Source organism: Cloeon dipterum, chromosome 3, assembly GCF_949628265.1.
Source record: "Cloeon dipterum chromosome 3, ieCloDipt1.1, whole genome shotgun sequence".
Taxonomy (NCBI): domain Eukaryota; kingdom Metazoa; phylum Arthropoda; class Insecta; order Ephemeroptera; family Baetidae; genus Cloeon; species Cloeon dipterum.
The window spans coordinates 16,820,619-16,846,921 of NC_088788.1; the positions used below are offsets into that span (position 1 = coordinate 16,820,619).

At 37.1% G+C, this 26,303-nt stretch overlaps 1 protein-coding gene across 11 annotated transcripts; it reads right to left on the bottom strand.

The window, feature by feature from the left end:
* Positions 1–156: 156 nt before the first annotated feature.
* MESK2 (misexpression suppressor of KSR 2) lies at positions 157–22,837 on the bottom strand. 11 transcript variants are annotated; one of them, XR_010574706.1, is made up of 12 exons: positions 15,635–15,792; positions 13,990–14,251; positions 12,588–12,635; positions 6,246–6,445; positions 6,068–6,188; positions 4,504–4,645; positions 4,306–4,452; positions 3,643–3,909; positions 2,938–3,022; positions 1,981–2,118; positions 1,252–1,301; positions 1,043–1,183 (listed from the first exon to the last, which is right to left on the bottom strand). XR_010574706.1 is itself a non-coding variant. In XM_065483067.1 (12 exons), exons 2-11 carry the CDS (start codon positions 14,238–14,240, stop codon positions 1,297–1,299), a joined length of 1,308 nt encoding a protein of 435 aa, XP_065339139.1. In that variant the 5' UTR covers positions 14,241–14,251; positions 15,635–15,792; the 3' UTR covers positions 1,043–1,183; positions 1,252–1,296. The 11 variants fall into 11 exon arrangements, 9 of the variants coding, with proteins under 9 accessions (XP_065339136.1, XP_065339142.1, XP_065339143.1 ...); XM_065483067.1 differs by having other exon boundaries at positions 2,077–2,118; XM_065483064.1 differs by lacking the exon at positions 1,252–1,301 and having other exon boundaries at positions 157–1,183; positions 2,077–2,118.
* Positions 22,838–26,303: the final 3,466 nt, after the last annotated feature.

The following is a 26,303-nucleotide window of genomic DNA, read 5'->3' on the forward strand; positions in this document are numbered from 1 at the left end:
TTATTCAAAATAATATACATAATTATGAGAGCATAAAATACATTTTTAAGAAATTTAAGAAGAAAGTTCTAAATTAAAATTGCCACCAGGGCGCGGATGTTGGTTTAACATTCTTAGATAGTTTACTTGTGGCGGATGTCAAATAAAATGCGCTAGTTTGATGGGTATTTTCAAATATCTGTATAAATTTTATTTTAGCCGACACAAAATTAATGATAAAATAAGGTAAAATGAACTAGAACTAATGCTGTACACGATCAGTTTAATCCAAAGAGAACCACAAGACAAATGTATAAGTTGGAACCTTAAAATATAAAACTAAAATTAAAACATACTCGACTTGGTGATTCGTTCCTCAGTGAGAGTTGCACAAAATCTTACAAAAGACGAGCTTGGCAACTGAATTTGAATCTACTGCCATAATTACCATATGTTATTTTTGTAAAGAAAGAAAACATGGGCAAAACATGTACATCCTATAGAAAACACGTGTCCACCCAGCAATGCATAATTTGAAATAACAGTTATGCAAAATCCATCATCAGTTCTTTCCCGGTCGCCCACTTATCAATGTAACAACACTGCCTATCGGCTACGAATTATTTAATCTGGTATTGTGAAGACTTGGCGTCCAACTTGCTAAATGGTCTATCACAAGAAAAGGCTCTGCTGTGGTCAAGACGAATTAATTAAGAGGAGGAAAGAAACAAATTAAATGCTCAGTAAGAATCGAGGCAGCAAGCATTTCAAGACATTGACTAGAAGCAGTGTGTTTTCCATTAATTTATTCCGTGATTCTCGGCTCATTTTTACTTGTCTCGAGGAGGGTGTGTTGCGCAACTAGATCACTATTACGTTATCTTTCTTATTCTTGTTTTAACAATAAACTCACTATCCCCAATGGACCATCGCAGTGACATTGAGTAGGCCAACGGATTGTACAAAAACACAACAATTTTCTCAGTGATCCAAAAAGCTGCTGCGAGTGCTTCTGCGTGTGTTGATGGTCGCTTGCTTGTGTTCTAGATGAGAGACGCCGGCGCTTAACAGACTGCAGCCTCTGAGATGGGATTTTCGGTGATATGGATATTGGCGACGGCACTGTCAATGCCATCCAGAGACACAGACGTGGTCGCCTGACGACACGTTTTGGCCATTTTGCCTTTTCCGATTGTGTAGAGTCCTGCAATAAGAGCAAGCAGAACATGTAAACTTGTGCATTTTGGGCCAGAAATGGCACACAATCCTCACCATTAAAAAACTAAAAATTTGCTAGCATGCATTCCAGATTCCAAATTATTCTATGAACAAAAGAAATCAGAATAAATTATAAGTTAAGACCGAAATGAAAGAGTGACTTAAGGTTAAAATTGACTTACACCAACAAATTAGAGGAATGCCGATAAATAATTATTAATATTTTTCGTGAGGTGCAGATTTGATAAAGGAATGGTTGCATTTTTCATTCGAAACTATTTTTTTTTAATATTTTCTTACGCAAGAAGTTTTACCATTTTTAGGCAAAAATTCAAAAATTTCAGTTATTTATATTTTATATAAAATTCTCAACCCTACCGATTAACGATTAATTCCTTTCACGGGGATTGTCCTTAACATCATTTGAGATTTTGAATAATGTTCGAAATAACATTATTTCAAGAAAAACCCTTAACTCCGTCATTGAAGGTAACAGACCAAAATAAAATAAAAAAAACGAATAGAACATGCAGAATGAGCGAGTGAAGAAAAGAGTGAGTAAAAGTGAGTACCTGAGTCCCCTTCGTGCCATTTTTCTACTCTCAAATGACATTGATGAGGAACTACACAATTTTAAAATGCAGAAAGACAGAGAACCGATCATGCTCACCACATTTAGAGTAAAAATTTAAAAAAATCGTCCATTTAGGGTGGACGGAAGAGAGAGTAAAGTAGACACATAAATATATTTTATACAAGTTGCAAAATAAAAGAAGCACTTACTAATGAATGAAGTTCAACTGCTGATTGAACACTGACTGAGTGTGATTTGTGGAGGAATGGGGAATGAAGGTTAATTGCTGCCGAGCGACATTTTACCTTCGACTGAGGCTGACGACAACTTCCTCCCGAGTGCCACAGCTTAAGAAAGCATAAGAGAAAACAAAAGTTAAATCCATGACCAAAATAAATGTCAGGAATAATAATGAATCTGACGGACGCATGCCTTTCCTCGCTATCTCTAGAAAATTCCATCTAACATTTAATGCATGGCAGCCTTGTTTTTCTTTCAAATGTAAACTATTGAAAAATTTACAAGCAACTTAGAGAAACATATTATTTACAAAATCGTTACAAAGCTCCAAATCCAGAACCGAAGGAAAGTAATCGTGGGTTCAAGGAGAGATTTTCGACTCGCAAGTAAGATTTTACAACAAAATGAAATGAGGAAGATGCACAATTGTATACAAACGGTAACCAAAGAGTGCGCTTATATGATTCACAAATAATTCCAAAGGAGATACATACCACGGTTATATATTCCTCATGAACCAGTGTAAAACAAATAAAAACAGTTTGGCAAAAAGCATTTTGTAATGATTGCTGACATGACATGTTAATAATTATGTGAGTGCTTTTTGAGAAATAATAAAATGTAATCGAACAAATATAAATATAACTCTGCCTTGCCCCAATTGAGAGAGAAAACAGTTTAGTACTGTTTTCTAGATGCAATAATTATGTAAATTAAGAGGAAAACAGTGGTCCTTTCTGCTTGGAACTCTCTGAGATGACTTTTCGATAGCGAAGCCAAGTAAATTCAAATTTGTATCTCTCATATCTCAAACGAATCAGACGCATAATATTCTTGCTATTCACTACTGTACAGTGTGATTTAAAAGATTTTCAAAGACATTTAGTTGCGGCTGCACCACCACTACTGAGGAGTCACGCACTTACCATAGCCCTGGCCTTGCAGGAACAGACGAAAAGCTTCGCAAACCTTTCCTGGCTGCTCTTCCAGCACCATGCCGCAATCTTGAATCTGCAACATTAATTACATCAGTTTAAAATGTCGGCAGAAAAGGATATTAAATGTAAAATACCATGAAATGATTTACAGTAATTCAAAATATTTTTTTTTATCAGTGGAGGAAAATTTAACTAACTCTATTAAAAGATATTTAGTTTGTTTTTTTCCTGAAATGAAAATAAACGCCAAGAAAATTTGGGTTAATACGTAACTGTATGAAATTTATTCATTTTTTTTTAATTTTAGCTGTCAGATTAACAATTATAACTTACAAAGGCCTGAACAAATTTGAACGGGGAAATTTAAGTTTTTCTTGTTTTTTTAATGTTAAAAATTACCCGTTGATCAATTTGTCTCATCAAACATTATCTATGAACCAAATTTCGAATAAATTGAGCAGAAACCACATTTTTATTTTTCATTTTCATCAAAGTCCCATGAAAAGCTAAAATCGTCTAATCGCAATATTTTCACCTATTTTACAAAATTAATTTTAAAAACAAATAAATTATAGTGCCACTGATTTACAAAATGATGGATATTTAGCATTTAACTTTCCATATTCCCTGTCCATTTCATTTAATTTCCAGAGGAATCATCAAACATATATGATTAGCAGGAAAATTACAAACCTTCATCCAAGTGGAGTTGGTGGGGTCCAAACGTCCGTTGAGAGTGACCGTGTCGTCGATATGAGGGCTGAAGGCGCCTGTGATGTTCATGACAGACATGCGCAGTGTGTTCTCGTTCTTCTTGCCAGGGTCGGTCTCTCGGGAGATGCTCAGGTCTGAGCGGCGGATGTAACTGTCGATGAAGAGTGCCAGGTTGACCGGCTGCACGTGCCGCTCAAAGTACTGCTTGTACACCTCAACAAGGTCGTGGTTGCGCTCATCTGTGCCCTGGTCAGAGAATAAATACAACTCATCAGCAGTGTGAAAACTTCGTTAAAATGCAATTTTAAAAACTGATTTCATTTTTAATAAAATATTGCTAGTAAATAAAATCAACCTGAATGTCCTAGTTTTCAAAATGCACGTTTTCTTTAAAATACCTGCATTTATTTTTTATGAATCCTTAAAATCCTATTTCAACAAACTGCATTTTTAATTTTATAACTAGCTAAATTTGCTATTTACAAAAATCTATATTTTATATTTTGAAACACTACTGCATTATTTCTTAAACACTCTTTTCCAATATTTTTACCAAAAGAGGAAATAAAATGCACAAAAAAGGGAAATATTGAGTGGTAAGAAGGTAAATACTGCTTTGTCAGTGACCACATTAATACAAACCTTTCCAAAGTGGTGCCACATGAGGTAGTCGCGCACGCCTTCGGTCATCCCCTTGGCTCGCAGGTTGCGCAGGTTCATTTTCTGATATCCCCACTCGATCCAGCCAGCTTGGGTCGAGGCGCAGTTGATCAGGCACATACACTCCACCTTAACATATCGAGTAAGGGTTATTATTCACTTTGTTTCAAATTAACTTACCTTGTTTGGGTAGTTCAGAGCAAACCTCGCCAAAATATTTGCGCCAGCGCCTACGCCAAAGCCAATTACACTTTTGAGATTGTAGTGTGCCATCACAATGTTGAGCATGTCAGCGAGTTCATCCATGGTAGGATAGATGTAGCTGGAAAAATATTCAATTAAAATTTGCCTGTGGTTACCAACATCGCAGGTTAAAGGTTACAAAAAGCAGACCTATCAAGTTTTCAAAAAATTCTAGCATACTCTAGTAACATTTTTAAAATCAAAATTAGCCAAAATGTGACCTATTTGTGTGGTAATAACATTATAAATATTGGTATCTTTATTAGATCAGAATATTTATTAGACACCTACGGTGTGCAACAACATGAAATTTACCGTATTACCAAGTGGATTGAGTTCGGAATACATTTTTTTTCCTTTTTGAGAAATTCAAAGTCAAAGTTTTTTAACGCTGATAATCGATAATTTTTTAAAAATTGTAAATTCGCTTGTCAAAAAACGTCTTAATTCTCCATCATGAATTTCAGCACCCAGGAGATAAGAAAGCGCCATAATGTATTTTGGTTATTTTGTATGGGAAAATGACCCAGATGCACGGCAGTTGAGCAATATTATTGTTTCACACGCAGGAAAAGGCGCCAAATATCGTCACCTAGAATGAGCAATATGCATCCTGCTAAAAGAAATTGATTTGATGATTCATTTTAAAGCAATTAGCACTCAGCTGTTTAGAGCAAGCTGAGAGCTCTAACTAAGCAGTAGTAATGGGTCACATGTTTTCCCTTGCGACTCCCTGCTGCAACGCTCAACACGGGTTTTAAAGTGAGGCGCAGTAGTTGTCTTATCATGTGAGTGTGTGGATTACAAGCAAAGGTGTGGTTTTAGCGTATTTTAAATCACTATTTAGAATGTCATAAACAAGGAAACTGCTTTTTCGTCACAGTTTAATGTGGTTTTGCACAAGGGAATTTATTTTGGCAGAGCAGACAAAAATCTATGAGTGCTTGAGAAATTCTTTTGGCAAATTTGAAAAGCTGATAAAAATATGCCATTTTCAACTAATTTCCTCTTCCTAATTTCCCGGAGAGGCCGTTTGAAAAATTGACTCTTATTTCCCAGTTATTCAACCCAAAATTTTAAAATAATTACAGTAAAGTTAAGCTTGATTTTATGAAAATGATCTAAGAATAAATTAAAACTCAACTTCAAGCCGTTTCATTTCTGCACATGATTTTCCCAGAATATTTTTGAAAAATTACGAACTTTCCAAAAGTAACATAATTTGATTCGTTTACAACAATTTAAAGGTTGTTGAAATGTTGCCAATTTTCAAGAAATTATGGCAGCTTAATATTTCCTAAAATTTTGACTTGTAAATTAACGACAACGAATTATTACTTTGGAAAATTGTCATCTTTTATCAAAAACTATATAACTATCGAAAACAAACAACTTAATTTTCAGATTAAAAGGTGCACTTCCCCTGTGTTGCTGTTAATTTAATAAAAAATTGCTGTTTAATGAAAATTTGTAGCTCTAAGACAAGCAAACAAGTACTCACTCCTCAGGCAAGGCTGGAGCACCCTCCTCCTGTCCTGGGGCGTTGACGTGATACACGCAGAAGTTTTCCAGTAGGGCCCTCATGTCGATGTAGTTGAAGAACGCTTGGAAATTGGCAATGTCTGCAAAAGGAAAAAATGGTCAGTCTTTAAGAGGACAAGAGCATGCACGTCGGGTACAGTTGAGGCCGATGTCGTGGAAAGACATGATGGCAGGTTTGCGGCGGTCACCCTGGATGGCGACCAGGATGGAGCCCTTTTCGGTCATGACCTGCTCCTCTGTGGTGTTGGTGTCATCCCTCGAGAGGGTGCGCGCAGTGGGGAACTGCAGCTGGATGTTCTTGAGCTCAATGTCGTCCATGCTGTCGCTGGGCATTGTGCTGTAATCACGATTCACGGTGGGCATCAACATATGAAAAATTATATCAGTTCTTGACAGATCCAATTGTTTATTTGTCTGGCTTCCGAGGTTCCGAGACGCGAATTACTGCAAAATATGGGTCAATGCGTGGCGCACGAGCCAGCTCTGGGTTGCTCGTTTTACTGTTGCAACAGATGCTGCGAGGGGTGCGGGCTATCGGGGTAAATTTTGGCAAGGGTTGCGAGTCGATTCGCACGCACCCGAGTGAAATATTTAGCAGTCTACAAGGCATGGCGGCAGCTGCAACTCTAATTAAGCGCGCGTCAAATATATTGGAGTTGTCTCCGTTTTCTCTGCGGCATTTTTGAATTCAAACCACACAGCGATGCAGATCTGGAATAGGAAAATACGTCCTTGCTGTAAAATCTGCAGAGCTCTAATCTCTAGGCAGCAATTGACCAACTTGAAACACACATCCCATGAGTCCAATGGAGGAGTTTGTTTCCATTTCTGGGGAAAATGTTTTGCAGTGGTAGAAGGCTCGTTCCGAGTTCTAGCTTAGCTGTTACTTAATGCGTTTAATCTAAACACCGTAGACCTACGTATCCTCCTAGATTCTTAACGCACAATTATGAATGTTAATGTTATTAAAAATTACTTGGCATATATTTCATAAGGACGAGACTTACGTTAGTATATAAATAATTTGATTTCAATTACTTAATTTCAAATGAAATTTAAAAAAGAGTGAAGAAAGGGGATCGAGGTAAATAATTCAGGGTTTATGTTTCCTCAGGCTATTTTTCAGAAAAAAACAAGAACTCGATAAGTCCGTTTTTTAGACGATAGGTATTTTATTATGTAAATTTTGGAAATTTCCATGCTAAAATTTATTTTTAATCAATTTCTATACACGGATATTATAGGGCCTGATAATTAAAATTTTTTGTGAAGACTTGAGATCTTTTTATCGGTTCGCCTCTTTCGAGAGAGACGACCCTCTGAGAGCGAACAATTCTCGAAAACTCTTCATGGGCATGGGCGCACGGGCCTCATTGGAGGAAGCTCACTCCAGAAAAAGACCAGCTCATGCGTTAAGTAATTTAAATTTCCTGTTTACCCATTTAAATTGTGCAATAATCGAAACAACCTTGAGCTTAAAAGCTCTAGAAAAAACTGTTGACAACTTGAACCGTCATTAATGCATCAACGTAATTTAAAAAGCCCTGGGCTAAGGACTAAATAGAAAAAACCTTATTTTAAAATACTCTGGTGCGTTTTTTGTTAATTTTTTGTTTACTCCGTTTTCTGGCTTCTCATGTAGGACACAGAAATTTTGTGCGGTGGAAAAATTTCTTGGTATTACCTATTGTAAATTTTTGTACATTAAAAAAATGCTTTTTCCGAAAGTCTAAAAAATGGAGTTATTTTATCACTATCTATTTATTTTGAAATGAACAGCAGAACAAACTTATTCCCTTTTATAAAAAAAATCACACAATATGAGGAACAGTGTTTGTAACATGTTACAGATGTGTTTAATGTTTCAATTTGAGATGACTATAAATGTTGGCATTGTCACCGCTAATAAGGAGAAAGTGTACCGAGTCAGGAGCTCTCCAATATTACGCAATCAGGTCAATGGTCATCGTCTGGTGCAGCCGAGCAACCTTTGGACTCAGCCACTGAACCGACACAAATCAATTTTACATGCATGCATGGAATAAAAAATATCGCACATCGCCGATGCGCGGTTCTTTTCTTAAGTGCCTTGGAAGAGCATTAAATTTCGATTATTTATTTGCATTTGACATATTATGCTCTCGCGCCAGAGCTCTAATTTGAGGAAACGTTTGCGCTATCGATTAGAACGGTTTTTGCCCTGGTGCTTTATCATGGAGCGGAAAATAGAGCAACGACCAGACCAAGCGATATTTGAACGGCTGCCAGAAAGGAGTATGGAGCCCATTTAATTACACTAATGGCCTGCTCGACACGACCATCGCCAGCAATAATTCAAAAACACGGATACAAAGCAAAAATCAGCTCTGAATAAGCCGGAAAGGGTGCTTCTAAGAAAATCAGTAGCATCTTTTCTCCTTGTTAGCCGGTGGAAAATCGATGCCGGCTTACGGAATGCCTGGCTTTAATTGACACTGTCACGCAAACAGCGAACCGGCGAATGGCGCGCTCGAGTGGCTTCTCCGCCACGGCTTATATACCATCTGTCCGCGATTTGCAGCAGAGTCAGACTGACTTTAGATCGCAGGTGTACCTCCAATATTTAAACGAAAGACGACGACTTGAATTTAAATTAACCAAGGCCAGCAGGATTGGAGTGAAGGCAAAACAGAGAAGAGAAAAATCTACAATTGCATAATATGTGATTAAATGTCCCTGACAAAAAGCAAGGTTTTTCAAAAGAGTGAACAGAAAATGAAAAAAGGGTACAATGTTATATATTTTGAATTAAATAACCGATTTTTGAAGAATTGTATTTAATGATTCAAAGCAGTGAATGTCCATTACTATGCGACTGAAAATGTGAAGAAAATTGCCAAAATTATTGTATCTTTTGGCTATCATGAGACGCCCAAAATCATTATTTGAAGTCGGAATGATAAAAATTTAACAATAACCATGAATAGCAAAGTTAAGATCATTTTGATTAGGGTGGGTTTCATTGATTTTTTCACCTGTTTTTTAGCTTTTGCGTTTTTGCATTACTTTAACCAGAGACACTAAATATTTTCCAATGAATGAATGTATTAAGTATAAAATGTTGAATAAATTAACAGAAAACATCATTAGCTCCAATGATTATAACCAACGAAAATGTTACTAATACATTTTTGAAGGATTTCATGAGAATCTTCCGTATTTTCGACATCCAAAATGACTTAAAAATTATGTAACCATCTAATTTACAAAAGTCCATCATTGAGCTTTTAGACTTGCAAATTTTTGGTAATTAGCCAAGAACATTAGTGCAAAATCTTCTGGGAAAAATCATGACTTCTTGCCGTTTTTGATCAGAAAAAAAACAGTCGTGGAAAAAACTCGACGGACGAAATTGCAACCCCTGTCAAAAAGGGATAATTATAGCGTAGCATTTTTAAGCTACTCAGAATTTTTACTGCTGATTTTACCATCATGACTTATTGACGTGTGGCTTTTTTAAAACACGCGTAGTTAAGAGCGTGTACACGGCAGACATAGAGATAATTTGAGCTCCTACAATTCTTTTTTTCTGATTCGATCGGTTCGATATTTTCCTCCGTTCAGGGGACTTGCGTCATGAAATTATGCGAGGCTGGTGGCAGCAGCAGACGTGCCGTATTGCGCTCACCACGGCATGCAGGCGGCGGCACCTGAATCCGCACACATTCACGGGATATCGTGATGTCTGGGGCCACCCCGTCACCCTCCCGACCGACCCAGTGAGCCACCCACGTCTTGTATATCGATCAGCTGCAGCATTACTGCGGCTCGCTCGCTCACTTTATTCCGCCGACCTCTTTCCACGCCCGCAGCCGTGTTTTGTTCGTTCGTTCGAATCGGTGCTTGCCTGGCAGGCGCATATCTCACCCCTGTGGAGAACGCCGTTTCGCAATCTATTGGGCGTTTAAATGCCTTCCCGTCTGCCCGCTTGTTTGCATTTAACGATGAATGGAGGACGCCGGCTCGTAGGTGCTTTAGAAAAAAATGAGACGCATATGGAATATGAATAAATTGGCAGACGACGCGCGACAACCTGCCCGCAGCTCAATCAATGATTCATACGCGCGGCTGATCGTCGTATTGCGCGTTTGCAATTGCAATTGAAACCTGCTCTTGCTATGCGGGCAGACACTCCACATTAAAAATTAATCGAATGATATTGGCTCTCATAATTATAGGATATATTGTTTTACACGATTTACAGTTTTTAAAGGATTTCATAAAATGGTATAACAAATTATATTCATAGCAACTGCTGGTAAATGCATAAGTCCTTCATGAAACGATCTAACTGCTGGGTATGAGCACTACAAACAAATCACAAAAATTATTTTAGCCTTCACCATTTGCTCATTTGCTCTGAGAGTTGAGTAAAGACTAAAATTTTAATAGGTTGGCTTTAAAATTTCTGAAAAAAAATCAGCTCCAATGTTTGCATGCTAATCAATATCTGTATCATTGTAAAATCACGATTTGTTACTCAAAATTAGGGAAAATTAGCAAATCAAACATTCGCACACTGTTGGATGGATCGCGACAAAAGGAATCAAAATCAAACGAAAAACCATTGAAAAATGGCAGATTCTTAAGTTAAACTATTGCTCGGTCCTGATTCGATTGATAAACTGTAGAGATAATGATTGAAACTCATTATCTGATCAATTTCTAATTGAAGTCAGCAAATTCAAATAAATTACAATTATTGCCCTGTAATATTCCACTTCAATCATTTTAGTACAGAAACCTTTATATTTTCTGACGGATTGACGGTTTATTTATATTTCCTCAATTTTTTTTCACAAAGAATTAAAAAAAACTATGTAATGACGAAGCGTTCAATTATTTAAAACGGTCTTTCACTTTTCATGCTCAATTTCAATCATGCAGCTATCGGAAACTATGTATATCTTGGTAGAGGGAGGCACACACAAAAAAGGCAGGCGTACTCTTCAAACACATAATTTTTCCAATCTTATATACTGGTAATTGGTATGCCACATATTTATTAGCACACGCTAGAGTTATTATTGTAACCTCTCGCACACCGCTCCTGTTTGCTGTGATAAGAAATGTCAACTGTAAACATTAGGAAACCTAATGCCACTCGAGTGCAGTCTGTGGAACAAGAAAGAAGAGAGACGCCACTTGAATAATTTTTCAGCCAGCCGGTTGGTACGACGGACAATAGTGAAACAATACAATTATGATTCAGTCTGGCTTTACTGATTTGATTCAATTGTTTCGTTGGTGAAGACAACGTGATTAAAATAATTGTGTGCTTAGGCTAATGTTAGTAATAGAAGCGAGAAAATGTTAGAGATTTATGGTTGTGACATGTATATTTACGTTCAAGAGAACTGGGGCATAATACGATGCTTGCATTAACTGAACTGAAAGATTTAAAATTAGTTCTGATAAGTATGGTTGGGAATTTAAGACGATTTTGAAGCCAATTTGAACAGTAATAATTTTTTCCACCGATTTTACTGTCAAAAATATTAATTTTTGTTGGTTGCAATTATTTAATCAGTTTTAAAAGGGCTTAGAGGAGAATTTTGATAAATTTAATTCAAAACTAAATTTTCTTGGTTCAAATCCACTTTAAAAAGATCAGGAAATGACCTTTCAGCTTGACCGAGTAAGATATTTGTTTAGAAAATTTTCTGTTTACACAAAACACACTGGCCAAACTCAGCTAGTATGATTTTTGGATCAACAATGTTGAAAAAAGACTTGACCAAACAACAAGAGAATTGTGAATATTTAATTTTAATAGTTTTGTCTGGCTTTTCAAGAGAATTAGACGGTTTTAAGAGAGGTTCCAGTTTGAAAATATCGTGATTTGTGCTCATTTGGTGTCTAAAAGTAAATCAGACGCTTAGGGAAAAAATCGGTCGTCATAAATTCCCAATCTTCGTGATAAGATAAAAATTTAAAGTGCGCGGAGGGCCAAACCGGAAAGTTGGTCCAATAAAAGTGACAATAAACGAAATGGGGCAGACAAACGGGTGGCTAGCTGAATTGCTTTTGTTCGCGTACGTGAAACAATAAACCATTTCGTGGCTCGGTTATGGCTGAAAATGGGTCGATAATTTCTTGCGAGCGTCCAACCAAATGACGCAAAACGGGAGGCGAGTGAGTTCATTCTTCAAATTAGAGGGCGACCTCTAAGAGGGCGGCAAATCGAGCAAGGCCATACCGCCCAGCCGGGGCAACAACAGTAGTTGAGAGCTGAGTAATTAGTGATAATCTTCAGAATATACACGCGCTTGTTGACAAAAGAGATTTCGCGAGAGCAATTCGCCGGTCCACGCGCTGTCAAAATTTCTACCAATTTGCTGTGGAAAGCATATTATGAGTGAGAGAGACAGAACAGTGCGCATCCAACCACCTCGTAAAGAGTGCCCGGTTTTTTGAAAGGTGCTTCTGTTTTGTCTTACCCCAAGAGGGCAGTCTCTTCGGCTGAGCTGGGCATCCTTCTGCTATCCCTAGAATGAAATTCGCCTATTCAAAACACTGTTTCTTTGTACAGAGTCGTGAGTGAATATTGTGGTTGAGTTGTGAACGCAATTACCCCGCTAAAATGTACCGTAACTTGGAAAACACCATAATTTTGTGCAAGAGCTACTTAGTGCACACTAGCATGCAGCAAACTAAACTCAAGGTGCAAGAAGCGGCCAATATGGAGACACAACAATATACTTTAATAAAAAAGCGGCATTATAAATGGCTTGCGTTGCAGTTTGATCAATAAACGTTCAAGGAAGGACGCAAATCGAATGTGGACTAAAGTTGAATAACTCAAACAAATATTGAGTAACACTTATCTGACTGAAAGAAGAAAGGTGTGTATTATCGGCAAGTTTTAATTATAAACGTGCTGATAAAAAGTTGTAACAGGACCAGATTAACCGGAAGAAAGATTATTGTTAGAAGAACGATTAGTGACTTGCAATATTTTGGGAAGTTATTTTATTATCTGGTTAATAATAGTAATAACTACCACTCGAATTAAAGGTGGAATGTGATATTAATTTTTTGTTCTACTAGCACAATATTTACACATCTTATTAAGTTTTTAAGATAAAAATAAAAATCTATCATGATGATTTTTGGTAAAGAGATGAATCTATTGATGGGGTCATTTATTACTTTTAGAATTTCCTGGACACACAATCATAGAGATAACATTTTGCATGGCCCCTCTAACGTTTCAATTTTATACACAAAGTTTGCTGTGTATTTCTTATTTATTAATTTAAATATTTGACACTTATAATTTAACATGTAGTATAAATTAAATTTAATAAATAAAAACAGTATAACTTATTTGAATTGTATATTTTGTTTTCAAGAAACAATGTGCCATACTCTTGCATAAGAAATCGTTTAAAATCAGGATTTGGTGAAATATTAAAAAACCCACATCCATTGATTTGTTTTGTCAAAAAGAGTCCGTATACCAAATTACAAGATTGAATTTTTTAAAAATTCAAACGATGATCCCCATAAGACGCTATCCTTAAGTTTTACTTCGTAACTTAGATCTGATGCGAAAATAGAAAATGTTACTGGTCTTTTTAATTTAATTTAATGAAAATCTACACTTTTGAAGCAAAAAAATGCATTATATAGCGGCACGAACCCAAAATATTTTTGGTAGCACAGAGCACAGTTTTGAAACCATGCTCTGGTAAATATTTACCACGTTCCACCTGAAAGTCGAGGGCTTTTGTCGACATTTTTGAGCGGTCGAGTGCCGGAAAGAGGGGCTCTCGCCGAGAAGGATTCGGGTAGCAAGGGTGTCAAGTGTGTGTGTGTGTGTGTGGTTGTGAGCGTTACCTGCCAATGATAATGGGCGTGGGCTCGTCGGCGTGCAGACTGACCGTGTCGAGCGAGTTGGAGTGGCGAGCCCTGGCCCCCGGCCCACCCCCGATACTGTTCAGTATGCTGGAGCCACCTTTGAAATTTTGCTGGAAGGCCTTCTTCATCGAGTCCAGCACATTGAACTTGTCGGGGGCGGCCGAGGTGGTCGTCGACTTGTACACATCCTCGGACAGAGAGCTGTACGAAGTTCCTAGGCCTGCAGGCATCTTTCCTTATCCTAAAGGTGAATTTCATAAGCCAAACGCTGAACTCATAAAAAAAATTCTGCAGGCGGGCTCCGTCTTTCGAATTAAATCAAATTAAATTCAAAAGGGTGCAAACAAAAACCATGCAGCATGCGACAAAATGCCGAAAACCGTGCACGGAATGCAGCTGGACACGAGCAGGCTAGTTTAGATTCGTTTTTTTTTTTGCTTTTAAAAATTGGATTAATAATACACTTTGGCCGATTACTAGTCATTCGAATCTAACGAGACTGTTTTATTTTTTTATTTACAAGAACAACTATTAGAATGCGGAAGTTTTACCAGATTTTTCAACGTTGCATCCAAAGTTGAATCTGGTGTTAAAATTTGAAACAACTGCTCTTGGTGGTAGACAACGCAACAATTTGATCAAAAACTTGATGGCAATTCAGGTCACGCTAGAGTGGAATCAAAAATCTTTAAATGCAAATAAATGTTGATGGAACTTTTCATCGTATCGATCAGAATCATTAGCGAAATCGGGGTTCAAGGACCTGGAATGAGCCCAAGACGATGGCTCAGTCTGTTATTGATCCGTTCCACAAACGAGTCTCGGACCTTTTCTTTGCCCCAATCAGGAAAATTTATTGCAGAATTGTTAATTTTGATTTTCAAATTTTCGATATGACTGTGTCGTTTGACAAAATAAACACTCAAAACTTAAGTCTCACCTTGAGATCGGTTTGGGCTAAGTTCACATTGTGAGTAAAAATTATTGTAGTTGATTGTGAGATCCAATTTTTCAATCTCAGCAGATTTAATTTTACCAAACGAGTTTTTAAAACTGTTAAACAAAATATCAATACTAATTAAAAATCGTTTATTGTAAAAATATTTTTATTTTGTTGAAAAATTAAGTAAGCTAGATGAGGCAAGAGTTTCGAAAATTATTTATTGGTGTCTCAATCCCACGAATGATCCCGGTAAAGATAAAACGAAATAATCATCTGCAACGAATTATTTTCCTGTTCACGAATTTTGCGTGCTGTGCACTGCACATCCGTGTCTGTTGGAGTGAGTCACTTGTATCCAGTTTGACAAGATAACTGCTCCTTATTGCGAACGTAAACTGCTGCGAGGCGAGCGCACAGTTACGAGAAAAACAAAATTGTTGCGAAATGCAAAATTAATTGTAAGAACCGGCCAAGGTTACGATTCTCTCATCAAAAAAGTGCTTCGTTAGGGAAACACAGAATGCTGAGTGAATTAATGCTACGTGAAAATAATAATTGCTGTCGCAAAACCACACAATCGCAGTTCGATTGCGACTGCGAGTGATTGACCTGAATCAATTGCATTTTGAAAGCTGCGTGGTTTTCGCGTGACAAAGGCGTGAGGGTGTGACCTGAGCTCACCTTTGTAAGGTCTGTGGTCGCTGGGTTGATACGAGTAGGTCTTGCGACGCACCGAACTAGTCCTTGCTGTTGGGTTAACTAGCCAAAGAGTTAATTCTTCTCTTTTTCGTCCCAGCCTCGGCTCAATAGCAATGACGACACACGGCCAACCAGCCTGAGGACCTCATTGGCCGGCGCCGACCATGTGACTCGGGCCTTGCCCATATGACCGGATTCTCGCGATCTTTTACAGTTTACGAGCTTTGAAACTAAAATTTGGACACTAGGTGATAATCTGTGATAGTTTTTCTCTATTTTCATGGATTTTTCAGATTTACTTGGCGATTTGGTAAGGTAAAATTAAGGAAAAACTCCAACTTAATGCGATGTTTTGTGTTGGTAGTTTTGTATATTGACGAAAGAGGCGCTCTAAACAGCGTGCTGCAGAAAGCAGGACATCTGCGAGGGAATAAATGGTACTACTGACAGTTTTAGTCCCCGAAAGACCCGCACTGTTCGTAGAAGCGTTTGTTCATTGAAGAAATCAAACTACTTCTGTGCTTTTCTTTCTTATTTAAGACGTGTGTTAAAAAATAGGAAAATTACAATATCTGGATGAAATAGGAAATTTTTCAAGATAGTTTGGCCGCAGCATTGAAATAAAATTCTGAAAAATGAGGATTAAGATAATTAAGGGTTGAAAATTCATTTGCTTGTGAATAATAGGATATTAACATCTCATTTTAATAATTTTTTATGGTAAAGTGTATATTCAAAATGTAATTTTCTTAACATCCCTTCAAAAAGATTATTTAAGAAATTATAGGTGACTGCAATTTTTTATTCATAGTGATCTCCGTTAAATTAAAATTACACTGAAATTTTATAATTTGAAAAGTAGGAAAAAATGAAAATTCACCACCTAGTCAAAATGTTGGAGTCGAAAAGTTTTATTATTAATTGTTATGTCCGGTTAAAAATTAAATAAATTAATCAAATAATTTATTTCTCTATTATGGACAACTGCTATACATGCTATACACATGGTCTCATTATTATTCCTTTTATTTCATTCAATACGTAGCATATTTTTTATAAATATAATTTCGCGATAGTTAATTTTCTTTCTCTTCTATTCATTTTCCCCAGCTGCCGAGGTATTCAGTGCGCGACAAATGTGCATTCTTTCCCTTTGATGTGTGGCCTTTTTAATGTGAGATTTCGTTTATGCTGCATCGGATTTAAAACAGATACGTATCATGGTTGTACAATTTATAAATCTGAAGGGAACACAGTAAACAACATCACGTGGCATTGCGTTTCGAACTCCCTGACTAAAAGAGAGTGGAGATAATAATACTCACGTTTCCATGCTTTCTTCACACGATGCGTGTCAGTCTTGATATCTCCAACTCGCTTTGAGTGCCGAAAATCGCACTCGAATAATCGGCGGGAGCCCAAAAGCGCGAAACCTAACCGACTTCGCCTCTATTTCCCGCTCGAGAGCGAGCCGTGCGAATATTTTCGCCCGCCAGAAAAAAGCGAGTATGGCGGAGAGGAATATAATATCGATCTCGCCCTCTCTAGGGAGCGAGGGATGCTGCGAGGGCTGCAGCTCGCTACGCATGAGCACTGCCATTCATTAGCCGCGAATTCCTAAAAGGCACTATTTATTTAATTTTTATTGGATAAAGCTCTATTTTAATGTTTCACAGACTGACAAGACTATGTCATGGTGTCAATTTAAAAAAAATAATAATTATACTCTTGGCTCGCAACATACAATAATAAAATTGGCGATATAGGAACTAAAAGCGCATTGATTGTCAGGAAACATCAAGACGAATCCCGACGGTGTGCTTTTATAATAATAAAATTTCTAAAATATCGATTTTCCTCTTCTTCTTTTGAACTTATAATAGCCAAAGAGGTGCATAACGGAAGATTGAAACTTTTAGCTAATTGATACACCTGCAATTTTTACCATTTGTGAATTTTTAAAATAAACACAGTTGACATCCATCACACTCTTGTCACTTTTCAAATGCAGAAATAATAAATAAACTATTTTCTTCAATCCACTCCCGTTTCCCAATTGTAATAAGATCGACAAACTTTGTCCAAAAGCAAAAACGAGAAGTACAGTTTACAAGCGCCAAGAGCTGTGCCTTTTTATGAAACCCTATTATATATGTATTTATTTTTTTATAAATTGTATTTAAAAATTGTTGCATAAAAGGTCTTGTCAGAGGATTTTAACTGTGTTTTTTTATTCCTTTTTTGTCTGAGATAAGCATATTATAATATTCATTTTGAACCAAATTTAATATTTTTCAAAATCGTGTAAAATGTGTTGCACAGGTAAATTTAACAAAGAAACTGAGCAAAACTTGAAAACTAGTCGTTTTATCACAATTTCCTTTGAAAGAGGACCTTGCAACAATTCAAATTTTAGCCAATTTTCTTCAAAATGTACTTTGACATCTATCTTTATGGCAGCAGATTTAGATTCCTCTCGTCGAGATCTATCAAACGGTGTATGATTAAGTTTTGGGGAAACTATCTTTGTTGTGAAAATAAGATTTTAAGTATAAGGAGAGGTTGATCCTCACTTATTATTTGCCTTATTTGAAAAACGTGCCAGCTTTGCAGCCACCTTTCTAAAAAAAATTAAGGGATTTAAAGTGCTATCTTGGTAAATTTTGGCTTATAACTGAATCCTTTAGGATTGGTTTGTGCATTGACTTGATGGATTTCTTGGAGTTTTGTTGAATAAACAATTGTCACGGCGATAAGATGCACACCGAGAGTAAAGTTCCTAAAATTCAGTATTATTTGCTTTTTAAAGCATAAGTGAAAGGGGAAACTTATAACCCGTAAAACATTGATCCTGCCGAGTTCGGCAAGATAAACATTATGCAAGTGTGTCAAAAGCGGTTACTCAAACAGTGCGAGGAAATCCGAGAAGCGAGCCTAATGCAAATACCAAAGCTTCTCTCCAGAGAATTTCCTTCTTTTTTCTTCGCGGTCATATTTTTTCAAACTGCTGCATTTACATCTGGAACAGTGTTGTTTTCGTCTGCCACAATTATGATCGATTCGTTTGCAATGCTAATTAACAAGAGCAGTCTGCATCCTGGCGATGTTTTTCAAGCAAAGCTTTGCTTTTGTCGCGCGCCGTCTATATGTGCCCACTGACGCAAATGCACTTTTTGCAGCAGTAAACAAAGAGAAGCCGTGTTGTTTGCGCCACGGAAAACCTAATGAATTTGTATGCTAATTAGCCAGGCACTGAACTTTTTTGCAAACACTGGGAATAAATTCAAAACAGCAGCGCGCATCATTTTCATGACGCAAAAGTTCATTTTGAATCTAGAGTTGAAAGTTTTTTTAACGCTAGTTATTCGAATATTTTTATGTATATTTATATTTTTTCCCAGCTTTTTCCCAATTAACACAATAATAACCAAAATAAGTTTAAAACTGTATCGTCTCAAATTATTTTTAAAATAAGCATTTTCATAATTTTGAAAATTTAAAGTCAATGAATTTTCTTGTCGTATATTATGCCAGATAATTTTCGGATGGTTTTAAATATATGTTTCATTTTACGAATAAGCGCTAGAATTTTTCTTCTTTAACCAGAAAATTAAAAGAAGCAATGGTGAACAACTCGCTCAGTTTTTGTGTAGTTTCATTGCTGGATTTCAGTCTCATTGAATTAAATATTCAAAAATTCGCAATCAAATCATTTCTTTTGCTGAAAAATGCATTTCTGACCGAAATCAAATAAAACAATTAAAAAATAGCTAGAAATTAGGGGACCTGATTTTAGTATCAGAAGAATCAAAAATCCGGTTCTATTCAGCTGAGATTTAGATATTCTTGAACTTTTTCATTATGGTTCAAAAGGGTTAAAATTGCATAATTTTCGCTCATTCGATGGTCCCGCAACGATTGGAAGCTCAAACAAATTTAAAAACGCAAAAACTTCATCCACCGCTGGAGAATCCATATTTATAAGTGAGCTCGGCGTATTTTTTGTTGCACCTTGCGCTCTTCCCAAGCCGGGATTACGAATTCCGTTGTCACACGTGTCTTTTGTGTGGAACAAGCGTTCGGTGATAAATTGACCAAATACGCACAAAGCCCTCAAACGAAAGTGTATAAATAAACGCTCAGCAAACAATACTGTCATCCACCTGCACCGCTTATTTTTCCCAGCCTTTTCCACCAGACGTTATGCACGACAAACTTTTCCGCTGCCCGAATCACATCTCCGAGGTGTGTGAAATAGTCCTGAATTATTCATCGAGTCTGCGGGATTTCTGTGTGTGTGAGTGTGTGCGTGTGCGCGTGGCCGAAACTTTCTTCGCTCACCAGCTGGTTTTGCTTTCGGCCGGCCCCGGCGTTTCTTTTTATTATGCCATACCGCACACCATGGAGTGATAACGCATTGATGACGGTTCCCCAGCTTGATCTGATTTCGCTTGAAAGGGGAAAAGTTTCCGCCAAATGCGCGCACTTCCAGAGAAAAGGAAATTGATGCTAACAAAGGAGAGTAGATATATACATATTATAAGCCGGGGGTGCTTATTCCAAAAAGGAGTACGTGCCAACCTTTGTGTCATTTGAAGGGTCCAAAAGGAGCGGAATTTGATTTAGCGATTACAGAAATTTTCATTCCTATCATTCCAGGTCAAGCAAAAATATCTTGATTTTATTTTCGATTTATATTTGAAAATGAATTATTTGCAAACATTAGAATAATTAAAATATATAGATTATTGAAATGAGGGTAATCTTTCTGTCTTAATCCATGAAATGAAGGCTCACTCAACCTGGCTCACTCGGGCTTCTTTATGTGGGTCATCTTCACACTAAATGATGCAAAATTTATTCAAAAATAGCTTGTTAAAATGTCTTAATTAGATGCTTAACTTTTGTCACTCCTTTAATGGTTGACTAGAACTGGCTTTTTCACTAACAGCCTTGACAATGTGTCTACACGACACGCCTACCATATGGCTTCCACTTTTTAATTTGTAAAAACAAACAATATCAACACAACTGTGAACAATGAATGTTTTTGTATCAACTACGGTGATTTACCTCTTGCATTTTATCATTTCTTGAACTGTGATAAAAACATACTGTAACCTTATTTGAAGCCGCCAATGGGAAATCGTGTTCGGACGTTTTTTATCATTTTCTGATAGGCTATATTATGATTGTTTTACACTCAAGCGATAAACAAATTATACATTCATTTTTTCATTAATTTAATTTGTTTTATTATTTCACCTGGATTGATTTTCTCTATCAAATTATAAGCTAAATAAATATCATTATTTCTATTTTTATTTTTCATATGAGCAATGCAGAAAAGGTATTTCCATCCCCTAGTACAATAAATTCCGTAATTAATCCCACCGCGAGGAAACAAATCCCAAGTGGAACGTTTGTGCTGTTGGCCTCTCACTGAGCAGTACGCAGTGCGTCTTTGGCTTTTATGGCCTCGCAGGATGCAAAAAGCACCGCGTGCGCCTCTTAAGTATTTGTGGCGTCTTTTTTATTGTTGATCCGGCGGCGAATAACGTGCACCGCGGCGTGCAATATTAAAAGCAAGCTGCTCCACTCGCGGCATCATCATCGGTTTGTTTCGCTCCGGAGAGAAAAATGTAAACGTTTTTTCCACTGCTGCTCGGTGGGCCGTTAAGAATTTCATTGCGTGTGCATTTCTTATTCATTAGCTGCTAGTGGAGGAGTGCTGGCGAAAAATCGCAGGGCCTTGGATTGGAATAACACAAAGAGCAGAGTTTTCTAACTAGCATCCAAGTTATTCCGAGAGTGATGCATTTTTAATCTGAACAACTCATCGAGCAGAATGGAAACTTACAATCCGCAAATACCCGAGGGGGTTTAGATTTCCTTTTCTTTCCACGGGGGATGTTGGAAACTATGCCAAATGGTCAAGTTTCTGGTTTTCAAATAAATGTTGAACTGAAGCTCCTCCTTTCGCTATTTTTTACTTCTTGACTACACAAAAAATGTCAACTTCATCTTATTTTCTGATGTTTTTGCTAACGTATATAAGTTATACGATATTGGGCAAAAATTAAAATTAAATTGAATTAGCTGTTGATGAACCTGTTTTTTTAATAATAATTCTCTGATACTATGTGCAATTATCAAATTAAGACCAAATCGTAAAAATTCAATTTCAGATTTTGCCTATTTCTTAATAAAAATATACGGTTATTTTATTAGTCGCAGTGTTTTTCAATAAGTTTCGACTCCTATCGTCAGGATCTTTTCAACGGTGTGCGAATTGTGAGCTAAATCTCCCTTCTGGTGAAATGAATCGTGATTTTAAAATTTTACAAGGCTTGCTTCTTGATTAGCATGCAAACTTTGCAGCTGATTTTCTCGCAAATTTAAGCGGCAAAAAACCTAGGAAAACTAGACATAATATCTCACCAATTTTATAGAGTATTTCAACAATGGATAAAATCATTATCCACAAATTTTCTGTACAACTTTACTTGAAATAGTTGTCTGAACTATCCAGTAAATAATGTTGTGCGTGAACTAAATATATTGTATCAGCAGATTCTAAGAACCAAAATTTTCAATCTATATAATTGTATTTTTACCAAGATCTTCTTAGTAAACAGTTTAAAAATAAGGAAAAATTTAGTGTAATTATCTATCAGGCCCTCAGCCAAAATTTCAATAATCACGGGAATAATAAACTGAATAGTATATAGGCTCGGATTAACCAGATGTTATGCTTCTGACAAGAACTGGATTGTCATTGTCAAAATTAACCACTTTCAGTACTCACCGAAGAAGAGCAGGTTGGTCCTCCATGGGCAAAATGCTGCTGACTGTGCAGTAATTATTGACTTCGCCCACCAAATTCTCAGCTGGCTGGTGCTGTTTTACAACGCCAAGCATCACTGCGAAAGAATGAACCGTTTTATCTTATTCTTGAGATAATCAAAGAATCGCGCAAATTCAGGGACAAATGGGCCGGCGCTGTTATCAGACGCTTAATTCAATTGCGACATAGCGATTCCCCTCTGATGTAGAAAGATATCACCGAACCTCAATCGAAAAAATTCTGGTGAAACGTGAAAGAATGGGTGTAGCGACCGATGGCTCAGAACTAATTGAGTGTATAGCCACGCACTGAAATGCTTTGCTTTCGCCACTGGTGTTTATTACCAAGCGACTGGGGAGCCGAGGGCCACCTCTGTGGCATCATTAACGTCACAATGAACTCCACGGCATAGCCTACGAAAAAGGTTAAGAGCTATGGCGGGAAAGCCATTCATTAGCGCCAACAGCTCTGTTTGCCAATATTGTTCCAAGGCGTATTTTTGCAATCAAAGCCCTGTTCGGATTGTTTGCTTTGTTTTCTCTACTCTCAGGCCTTAATTTTTTTGTCTTTAGGGATTTCCCAAGCTCCTTTTGAGATAAAATGAATATCATACTCATAATTACACGATAATTTACATAATTCCAAAACGACCCCTTACCATTAAATTTTTTACTTTAAAATCCCAGTAACAATTTTTAATTTTGCGCTGTGTGAAATTTGCCAAGCCTCCGTTTCCAACATGTCGAGGAAAATGCACTATAATATCAAATTTCCCATGGCTTCTATGCCTTATTCCAGTAATCGATTTTCCCAGAGAATCACGTGGACGTGTATTTCATGTAGAACAATTGCAAAATTTTCAAATAAACCAGACATTTTCCCAACGGTTAATTAACTCATGGTAATCGATTATTTTTCGTTTTAAGCGAGAAAAACCCACACCGTTTTCAAAATAATTTTTTTGCCAATTGATAAAATTTCGCAAATAAAAAAGTCGTTTCTGTTTCGTTGGACAAAAGTGAAATCGACTTTGGCTTTCTGTCAATAAAAGTGAGATTCGCACGCAGCGCAGCAGGTGCAATTGGCAGGTCATATCGCGACGGGAGCGTCCTTTCAGCGGCTCTCTGTGTCATGTGCACGCCAAACTGCCTTGTCCTCGAACAGAATACAGTTAGTTTCAATCTATCCGACTGTGCCAGACCAGCAGCTGAATTTTAATTAATTACGTACCCGCCGAGTACCATAAATATCGTGTGTGTGCGGTGCTGGCGGTTGAATGCAGAGACGCATACGTGCAAATCGTTGTAATTCATCACGTTACAGCAGGGAAGGGAGGAAAATGTTTGTCAGTTGCAAAATTTAATGAGGCCCCGTGCCTCTCACTTATTATCACTTGCGTGTGCATCTCTCTCACTCTCTTGGAAAGAGATCTTGAAGGAAGTGAGCAGCATCCCCCTCGAATGAATAATAATGTACAGCACGGCACACGAACTCAATATGATTCTGACGACGGCATAGTTAAGAAATAACGAGCAAAGTGATTATGTAACGCGAGTCAGCTTTCGTAATTTTGCATAGAAGGCAACACAGCCAAGAAAATAAGGCTCTGTTCGAATTTTTGATAATTTATTAATTCAAAATTTGGAATAAAAATTATTGGCTTGGTTATTGTGAGTCATCTAGCTATGTAGTAAATAATGTTTTACAACTGTAGCGGTACAACAACGCGGTCCTGCTTTTTGTTGGAAGCCAACAATTGTCGGCGGTTTGAATTATTGTAATTTTGCATTATTGTTTAACAGCAGAAAGATGATTTTAAAATAAGAATTCAGTTTTCGTCCGTCAGCCACACGGTGCTGACGTGATTCGTTTAATAGTGCAGAACCCGATTCAAAGGGGTGAGTCCAACCGTCAGTTAAACTAAAGAATTTGTAACTTATTATTGTAAACCATTTCAGTTCTTGTACTTGATTTAAGTATCCGATCGGATTTCCAACTGTAACCAATCCACCAACAAATTCTTCATCTGAATTCATCGGTCTTCATCATTCCAACCCTCTTAATTCTCCCAAACAACTATTGGTACTGTAACGATTTTCATTGTTGTGAATATTATATTTTGGTTTGTTTTTTATTCAGGTGGATACATATATTTAGCCGTTTCATTCATTAGTACATAGAAGAATTTAGTAAAAGAAAAGGTCGCAAAACTAATTTGTACTATCTTCTTTAACTTTTTATATTTAAAAATAAAAATCCAGCCCTTCCAATATATTTTATAGAAAAATTGTTATAGAATGTTAAAATTTGTTAAAAAATCTAAAAAGTATTTGGCACGGTCAAAAAACTCATGATTTTAAATGTGTTAGAATTAAAGTTAAAAATCTCTTCCTTCTAACTAATGTATCTCTAACATGAAACCTTTCATTAAAACGACGAAAAATGACGGTTTTTCGGAAAAATGCCTTATAAGAGTATTAAATTAGTAAATTTTCCAAAAACAGCTACCTGAATATCCTCGGAAACAGTTGCTCCCCAAAACCATCTTCAACCGTCTAATATTTAAAGGTCTTCCTATAAACATGCAAATTTGTCAAGGTTCGTGAGACTTACATGCCTGAACTATCTTTCATGGGAGCTGACAACGTGTGTTTACCTGAAACGTGCGTTCTAGTAAGAAATAATTCATTTTTATCATGCCCCTTGTTTGCTGGTGGCGCGATGAAAAATCAACTCATGCAAAGACATCCCACACATTGCGGCGTACAAGTTATCATTTTAGCAAAGACGTCTGTGTTTTCTTATTCTTAAAAGCAGGAAAGAAAGTTTTAAAGTAGGTTACAGCTGTTTAAATATCATGAATTTTAGCAATTTATTTGTCAAAGAGGCAATTCGTATTTTTAGACTCGTGAATTTTCCTTCAGCTTTAGCCACGTTTACATAAAACTTAAAATTGAAGCTGGAATTCCAATTTGATCCACTAGGGAATTTTTAGAATAACACTGTATTAATTATTTCAAACAACACTTGAATGTATTGAAAAACTGTGAGAATATAAACAAATATAAATCTAGGAAAATCATATATTTTTTTACTTTTATATCTTGAAATAATGAACGAAAGTTCGTATTTCAAGTATAACCTAACATGTATTGTGCTCTATTATTTTTTTCTAGCGCAGCGAGCGAGCGAACGGCAGGAAAGAGAGCATTTATTGACTCTGAAGTGTAATGCGTTCATGATTGTGGCCAATACCTGGAAAGGCGGCGCATTTCGCGTCAGGCCGACGCTTCTGCGGCCGCGTCTCTCCGCGAAAAATACGGTGCACGCGTGTGTGTGCTGCCAACATATCTCACGGGACGTGAGTTTTCCTCGCCATCTGCGTCACTTCTTGCAGAAAACGAATCCGGCCGAGAGCAGGAGCAGATAAATGCATAAATCATGAGGTAATATTTCCGACGCTTTTCCACTTCATGCGTACTCGCGCCCGTCGCCACATTACTTTCAGCAGCGTGAGAAAGTAAAGGACCGCAGGTAGAGATGCGTTTCCCAAAATAAAAAGGCTGTTTTTCTACCTGCGATGGGGTGCTCTTCATTATGACGTAATCAAATTTTGTAGAAAACAAGGGTCGCTTGGAAGGCTGCTATAATTTGCTTTGTAAGCCGCTGCAATTACCTGCGAGCACGTTCCCACTCGAACCAATAGCAAGTGAGACACTGTGCTATTTCTTCAGAGCGAAGATTTTGAGCTTGTTTTGACATCGGAGTACATTCACCTTCAATTTTGCTGTTGCGGAAAAACTG

Excerpts from the sequence above, each read along its gene's own strand:
- MESK2 (XM_065483064.1), bottom strand. The coding sequence starts at position 14,240 with ATGCCTGCAGGCCTAGGAACTTCGTACAGCTCTCTGTCCGAGGATGTG. Across the intron at positions 4,453-4,503 it reads CTCTGAACTACCCAAACAAG|GTGGAGTGTATGTGCCTGAT; the intron begins GTAAGTTAATTT and ends CGATATGTTAAG. Across the intron at positions 3,910-4,305 it reads TGTGGCACCACTTTGGAAAG|GGCACAGATGAGCGCAACCA; the intron begins GTTTGTATTAAT and ends TTCTCTGACCAG.